The sequence below is a fragment of the Oryx dammah genome, unplaced genomic scaffold (assembly GCF_014754425.2).
Source record: "Oryx dammah isolate SB20612 unplaced genomic scaffold, SCBI_Odam_1.1 HiC_scaffold_2, whole genome shotgun sequence".
NCBI classification, from domain to species: domain Eukaryota; kingdom Metazoa; phylum Chordata; class Mammalia; order Artiodactyla; family Bovidae; genus Oryx; species Oryx dammah.
The window spans coordinates 74,053,814-74,062,202 of NW_024070186.1; the positions used below are offsets into that span (position 1 = coordinate 74,053,814).

General features: G+C 45.2%; 1 protein-coding gene across 1 annotated transcript; it reads right to left on the minus strand.

Annotated features, from left to right (window-relative positions):
• Positions 1 to 500: 500 nt before the first annotated feature.
• Positions 501 to 2,288, minus strand: LOC120872162 (transmembrane epididymal protein 1A-like). The gene has a single exon (XM_040252334.1). It carries the CDS (start codon positions 2,199 to 2,201, stop codon positions 1,314 to 1,316), a length of 888 nt encoding a protein of 295 aa, XP_040108268.1. The 5' UTR covers positions 2,202 to 2,288; the 3' UTR covers positions 501 to 1,313.
• Positions 2,289 to 8,389: the final 6,101 nt, after the last annotated feature.

Consider the following 8,389-nt stretch of genomic DNA (forward strand, 5'->3'; position numbering starts at 1 on the left):
TTCTGTCTTTGAGGACAGCACCTCTGACTGTGTGGGTGTGGCAGAATTACAGCTGCTTCATTGTGTGGGCAATTTTCTCTGTGGTCCTTTCTCCACCACTGTGGTGAGCATCTCCTCCCTTTTTCCTGCCTCTTCAGACTTCCAAATGCTGGCTTTATCATCTCACATAAGCAGAGACGTGCTGTCAAGAGCAGTTTTCTAGTTGTACCCAGAGATAAGTCTTTTTGTATAGTTTGCTTTCATATATTTCACTGAGGATGTGAAGTTATTAACAACTCCTGCTTCTGGGGGGAACTCAGTGAGTCCAGTGGCTGAAAGTTCTGCAGGTTCCAGGAGCTGGCGTCCTCAGATTCCCTCTCAGCTTGGAGTCCCTGCGTCTTCAGAACTGCTGAGGTTATTTGCGCCCCAAGTTTCATGGTGGTCCTTGCCTTCTGCTCCCATCAACTGAAACCTGGGCCTTTTCTTTGATCTCACCCCAGAATCACTCACATAGACATGTGTATGTGTATCATAGACTTTATTGAAAGACTCTACATAACCAATGGACTTTTATGTCGTAGAAAAAACCAAACAACCTAAAATTATACAAATATAATCCTCATTTCTTACACCCACCTTTGGGAATCCCTCCCTCACTCCCTTCCTTCCCAGACTTGAGCCCTGCTAACCTGATTGCTGCCCTATCCCCTCATCCCTCGTTCCCTCGGGCAGAAGTAGCGTCATCCACTTTAGATGAGAAAACAGTAACAACAAAACCAGCTCTTCTTCCTGCCCCACTTAGTATGAGTAATAGAGCAAAAACCACCACAATATTGTAATTAGCCTTCAATTAAATTAAATGAATAATTAAAAAGAAAAAAGAAATGAAGCAGAAGCCCTCACCATGATGGGAAAACAGAGCTCTCTCCCTGGGACACATTTTACTATTTCAGCTGCAGGCCCACACAGCACACACACCAAGCCAGCTCTGCCCCAGACATACAGAGCCCTGCCATGCCCCCAGACATCCTCCATTTTCTTCTATTTCCTCATTTCTTCTCTCCCTTTTGGATCCCAAAAGCTGTCAGAGGAAACCACTTATTCTCGCTTCATGTGAATGCATGATAAGGATCCACACTGGCTATGGCAGGATAGGAGAGAGACAGGGCTGGGGAGAAGAGGGTGGTAGACAGAAGTAATCCTTGTTCATTTCAGAACAGGGAATGGGACCCCTGTGATGGAAAGCCACATTGCAGATCCCAGGATGTTCCTGCACGAGGCACACAGTGGGCATCCTCATTACAAAGGGTGAAGTGCTGAGATAGATTCTATACCTAGACACCCCCGTCTAGCTGTAGGGCCCCTGCCCTGAACTTCTCAGGCTCTTCACTGCCCTCACGCAGGGGGCACGGCTGGTACTTGGCACCTGGGGCCCTTTTCCAGGAGGAGAAGCGATGGTGCCAGAGGCTGCAGAGGCCATAGATGGCAGCCAGCATGACAGCCGCCAAGCCCAGGTGCCAGCAGAAGAAGGTGGTGACAAAGGCGAGGTCCACAGGGTTGTCCCCATTCCAGGGCTGTCCGGAGGGAGGTGCATATATCAGGACGGTTAGATGCAACAGCCAGTTGCTGAGCACCAGCCCCATCCAGGTTTTGAGCACCCAGAGTGAGGGCTGGTCCGGGACCCAGACCTCGATGATGAGCACCAAGCCGACCAGGAAGGCAGGCAGCATGAACAGGGCGTGCACGCGGCTCTCCAGGGTGCTCTTGTTCTCAATGTGGTTTATCATCAGCAGCACCAGCACGCAGAAAGCCAGCGCCTCCGCCGCTCGCTCCAGCTTCACGTTCTGCCGCACCTGGCAGGCCTGGCTCACGATGTCCACCACTCCGCTGAGGAGGAAGAACCCGTACATGGTGACGTGCTGCCAGCTGTCCTGGAACAAAAACGGCCGCTTCGGGTCCTCCCAGTCCACCATCACCATCCGGTTTGCTCCCGGTGGGTAGAAGAGCTCGGGCAAGATAACGATCAGGGAGAAGACCACCTTCACCACTGCTTCCACAGAAACCAGCTGCCACCACCGGTGCCCTCGCTTGTCTCTCGGGGGCAGAGGGGGTTTGAGCAACCTCTGTCCCCGTAGCAGAGCCAAGGACACCAGCACGGAGTAGTAGAGCGCTACGATGAGGAACAGCAGCGCTGCAACCAGGTGTCCCCCGAGGGTTGCCATGGTCCGGTGTGTGCGGCAGGGCCACTGGCTGGAGATGAGCAGCGACCTCACGGGCGCTTCTCCGGAGCAAGAGTGGCTGCTTTAGAGCGATGGGAGATTCTCCTGATCTGGCCGCACCTGTGCTTCCCACACAGGGAAAGGTGCAGAAGCCTCTGAGTCACTCCCGGGTGGGAGCGGCTCTTTCGGAGGCGTAATGGTGTATGTGCCTTGCGCCTCCCTCTGTTCCTTACTTAGATCCTAGGCCTGGGATTTCAACCTTTGCCCCGCACTGTTGGCCCTTTCTCTCACAGCCTCCACCCCACCGCTTCACAAGGAGAGGGGAGGCAGATAGTTGGGTGTGCCAGCCAAGAGTGGTGGCTGCTGACTCTTTCTTGGTGCCAGGCACGTTACATATATAAATTTTTTCTCAGTTAAATCTGTCACCAATTCTGTGAGAAAGTTATTACCAAACAAATTTTACAGGTGACATGAAGGCTCAGAATTGGGGAAGGGATCCAGCAGCCAACACAGCAGAGTCAGGATGGGACTGGATCAACTCGTTTATCAGTATTGTGACTGAATCTAGGCTCCAACATTTGCAACTCACAGAACGATAAGCAAGTTACTGTCTTCTGGAGCCTCAGTTTCTTGATCTGTAGAATGGGAATAATAATTCCTTTCTGGGTTTGTTTTGAGGATTAAATGCAGGCGTATGTTATTGTGTTTTGCTTTATTGAGGCAAGTCTATTGGTGTCATTTTTCCAACAACATTTGTTCCCTTCTTGCCTCTGTGTCACATTTGGGTTGTTTTCACAATATTTCAAAATTTTTGTTATTATTATATCGTTATGATGGCCTGCGATCACTGATCTTTGATGTTGCTATTGTAATTGTTTTTTTTAAAGTAATAAAATACTTTTTAACTAGGGTATGTATATTGCTTTTTTAGACACAATGTTATTGCGCACTTAATAGACCATAGTATATAGTGTAAATATAACTTTTTTTTTTACATGCACTGAGAAAGAAACAAACAAACCAAAAACCCATGACATTTTATTTATTGTGATGATCTGGAACTAGACCTGCAATATCTCTGAGGTATCCATGTAGAACAATGTACGTAGAGTATCTGATCTATAGTAAATACTCAAAAAAATGACAGGATTATTAGTAACTTTACTAGAGTCATTACTAATATTTCTTGCTAAATTCCCATGATGCTGAAGTTATTGGAGTATTTCTATGAATGATACCAAAGTAGGAATCATAAAGAAGAAAGTAAAAAACTTAATTATTTTTAAAAATTTGAAGGTTTTTTAATAGAATTTCAACATCAGAATTAATAATTTATGTATTAAAATTACTGTTAAAAAAACAATTTGGAAAGAAAAACAAACTAAAATTTTTCTCTATATGTCACAAAGTGTTAGTCTTCTTATAGTATAATAGGCTTTTATAAATCAAGAAGTTAAAAATGAATACCTTAATAGGAACATGGGTGAAGGATATAAAGTGATTATTCATCTAAGAAAAACTATAAATTAACAAAAACTATAAATTTAACAACCTATGAAATGCAAGACAATGAATCTCACTGGTAAATAAGCAAATAATAATACAAATAAACATGGTACCTGTTGTGGCCTGAAAGTTTGTCTCCCGCAGGGTTCATGTTGATGCTCTAGTCTCCAGAGTGACAGTGTTTGGAGGCGGGGTCTTTGGGAATGATTAGGCTTACATCAAGTCATAAGAGTGGGACCCTTGTGATGACATTCATTTCCTTACAGAAAGAGGAAGAGAAACGAAGATCTCTCAGAAGAGTGTGAATTCTGTTGTTGTTGGGTAGAGTGTTCATATATATTTCATCTAGTTGGCTTATTGTGTTGTTCAAGTCCTCTGTTTCCTTATCTATCCTGTGTCTGGTGTTTTTCTCCATACGCATGCACTGAGGAAAGGCCACGTGAGCACACAGCCAGCAGGTAGCTGTCTTTAAGTCAGGAAAAAGGCTTTCATCAGAACCCAACCATCTGGACTTCCCTGTCAGTCCAGTGGTTAAGACTCCCCTTGGCCCCCACCAAAAAAAAGAAGAAGAACCCAACCATCTTGGCACGCTGATCTCAGATTTCTAGCCTATAAAACATGAAAAATGAATATTTGTGATTTAAGTCACCCAGTGAGCAGATTGAGCTAAGACAGAATTTTGGTACTGTGAGGTGAGATGCTGCTGTTAACACCTAAGAATGTGGAGGCAGCTTTGCCACTGGATAATTGGGAGAGTCTGGAGGTACCTGCTAGAAAATTCTAGGTCAAGAGTGCCATGAAGGGACAGTTAAAAATAATTCAGTTGATGACCTAGAAGGAAAAAGGACAACTATAGAAAAAGTGTCCCTTTCCTTAGAGAATGCCTAAATAGTCACCAACAGGATGTTGGTGGAAATATGAGCTATAAAGCCCTTTCTGGTGAGGTCTCAGATGGAAATGAGAAACATGTTACAAGACATGTTGAAAAGGTGGTACTTATAAAAGTGGCAAAGAACTCGGCTCAGTTATGTTCATGTTCTAGTGTTTTGTGGAAGGTAGAATTTGTGAGAAAAGAAATTGCCTACTTAACTGGGGAGTTGTTGTACCAAGTTGTTTCTGACTGTGACCCCATGGACTGCAGAACGCCAGGCTTTCCTGTCCTTCACTATCTCCCTAAGTTTGCTCAAACTCATGTGCATTGAGTCAGTGATGCCATCCAACCATCTCATCCTCTGTCGTCCTCTTCTCTTCCTGCCCTTGATGTTTCCCAGCATCAGGGTCTTTTCCAGGAGCCAGCTCTTCACATCAGGTGGGCAAAGTATTGGAGCTTCAGCTTCAACATCAATCCTTCCAATGAATATTCAGGGTTGATTTCCTTTAGGATTGACTGGTTTGATCTCCTTGCAGTCCAAGGGACTCTCAGGAGTCTTTTCCAGCACCACAGTTCAGCCTTCTTTATGGTTAAACTCTCAAATCCATACATGACTACTGGAAAAACCATTGCTTTGACTATACAGACCATCACCAAAGTGATGCCTCAGCTTTTTAATACACTGTCTAGATTTGTCTTAGCTTTCCTTCAAAGGAGCAAGCGTCTTTTAATTTCATGGCTGCAGTCATCGTCCACAGTGATTTTGGAACCCCAAAGAGTAAAGTCTGTCACTGCATTCACTTTTCCCCCTTCTGTTTGCCATTAAATGATGGGACTGTGAATGTGAATGTGAAAGTCACTCAGTTTTGTCCGACTCTGCAACCCCATGGACTGCAGTCCATGGAGTTCTCCAGGCCAGAATACTGGAGTGGGTAGCCTTTCCCTTCTCCAGGGGACCTTCCCAATCCAAGGATTGAACTCAGATCTCCCACACTGCCGGGAAATTCTTTACTGCTGAGCTACCAGGGAAGCCCAAATCATGGGACTGGATGCCATTAACTGAAGAGGTTACTAAGCAAAGTGTTGAAAGAGAGGCTTGGTGCCTCCTAATTGACTATTGTTATTGTTGTTTAGTCATTAAGTCGTGTCCGACTCTTTGGGACTCCATGGATTGTAGCCTCCGTGGACTAGGCTCCTCTAATCACAGGATTTCCCAGGCAAGAACACTGGAGTGGGTTGCCATTTCCTTCTCCAACTGCTTATAGTAAAATGCAAAAAGAGAGGAACGCATTGAGGAAGGAATTGTCAAGCAAAAAAGATCTTAAACTTAAGGATTTCAAAATTCTCAGCCTGTCCATATTGCAAAAAATGAAAGAGATGTTCTGAAGAGAACATGAAGGTGTGGCTCAACAACCTCTTGATAAGGGGATTAGCATGGGATGAGACTACAGACCTGATTAGCCACCCCATCAGAAACACTGCCAGTTTCAACCAAAGGGAGTGGAGCTGAGACTAAAGGAGGGAAGGCTATTTGGCTTCTTAGGTCCTAGAGGCAGCACTGGATGGTAAAGCTATTTGGCTGTGAACATGTGCTATTCTTCAAGACAAGGGGAAAATGACCCTGAAGGCAATTCAGAGATCATTAGGGCTGCTTCCTTGGTTTCAGAATGTGGGAGTGGGGGGGACACCACCTCAATCTCAACAGGCCAGACAGTGGTTTTCTGGAACCTTGTGGGTGGGGCCACCTGGAGCCGTGGGGTGGTAACCTGCCAAGTAGAGCCACAGGGATGGTGTTGCCAATCCAGTGGGTCTTAAAGGCAGGACCATTGCTCCAAGGGACTAAGGGCAGAGTATCTGACCAAAGAGAATTCTTCTCTAGCCTTAAGATGTAATGATATTGACCTTGCTAACTTTCGTACTTCCTTAAGACCATAACCCCTTCCTTTCACTTTCTCCCTTTTGGAAAGGGTACATATAGCCTATGCCTGTCCCATGACTGTATTTGGAACCACACAACTTGTCTGATTTCACAGGTTCACAGCTGAGAAGGAGTTTTGCCTCAGGATGAATCATACCTTAAGTCTCACCGTTAGCTGACTTAGATACTATTTAGATAAACCTTTAGGCTTTTGATTTTAGAGTTGATGCTGGAGTGAGTTGACACTTTTGGGACTGTTGGGATGGGATGAATTTTTTGCATATCTTTATGACTTTAAGGGAGGCCAGGAGCAAAATGTTATGGACTGAATGTTTGTGTCCCCTTACAGTTCACATGTTGAAGCACTAATACCCCAATGTGACAGTAGCTGGAGCTGAGGCTTCTAGGAGGCAATTAGGTTCAAAGGAGGTTATGGGGGTCTGGCCCCTATGGTGGGATTAATGTCCTTATAGGAAGAGAGAGATGAGAATGCTCTGTCTACTCTGTAAGGACACAGCAGAGAAGGTGGCCATCTGCAAGCCAGCAAGTGTGTCTTCACCAAGAACTGAATTGGCTAGCTCCTTGGTTTTGGATTGCCCAGCCTCCAGAGCTGAAGAAATAAATATCTGCTCTTTCAGCCACTCAGTCTGTCATAGTTTGTCATGGTGGCCCAAGCAGAGTAAAACATTGACCCATCAGTTGTTTAAGAGTGTGCTAATTGCCACAAATTTGTGAGTTTTCCTTCTGTAGTTGATTTCTAACTTCATCCCATTGTGGTTGGAGAAGATACTTGATATGACATCTATCTTTTAAAGTTTTCTGAATTGTGACCTAACCCATGTTCTCTCCTGGAGAAGGTCCACGTGCACTTGAGAAGAATTTGTGTTCTGTTGTTGTTGGGTAGAGGGTCCACATGTGTTTGTTTTTAGGTGGAGGTCAATGTAAGGGAAGACCTTCCAATTGGCCCAGGTTGCAGTGCCAGCAGCCCTTTATTGCATAGTGGATCCAGAGGTAATAAATTTCATGGAGGCTGTGTCAAGTCCAGATATGAGAATCACAGTGAAGGCTTCATGATTCTGGAGCAAAACCATGACCGTGTTGGCAAATGGCAGAGTGACATTTTGAGAAACTGGATCTTAGCTTGCTATTGGGCTCTTCTGGAGACTTAACACTTTCCATTCTGAACACTAGTATGGTAACCATGTTTTCTGGATATTTTCTGAATCTAACGTCATGCTGCATAACAATGCTCCATCATCAAACTGATATGTACAATGAGGCCAGGCTTGAGCATGACCTGAAAGCAAAAATAAGTGGCGGGAATGTGTCGCTCGCATTCCTAGCATTCTTCCTCCTCCCTCTGCTCCCTTTGCCAACACCTAGTAGAGCAGAGTAGAGCTCTCTCTGACTACTTGATGAAGAGGGAACAGTCAAGCTTGGTTCCAGGTGGCTCTCCCAGAGATGATGTGCTATAGTTTTGCTCCAGATGGTCCTGAAGAACAGTGTATGAAACAAACACTTCTAGAGGGCAGAACTTTGAACAGAATATTAACATTAAAAAAAAAAATTCTACTTTTTCTGGAACAGCTCAAGGACCACTAAATCCTGTGTGTGTGTGTGTGTGTGTGTGTGCGCGCACGCGCGCGCTCGTGCTCAGTTGCTTCAGTCATGTTTGACTCTTTCTGAACCTATAGACTGAAGCCCGCCAGGCTCCTCTGTCCATGGGATTCTCCAGGCAAGAATACTGGAGTGGGTTGCCATGCCCTCCTACAGGGAGATCTTCCTGATCCAGGGATTGAACCCGAGTTTCCTGTGTCTTCTGCATTGCAGGTAGATTCTTTACCACTGAGCCACCGAGGAAGGCCCACTAAATCCTGGGTAATAGTTAAAATCTTG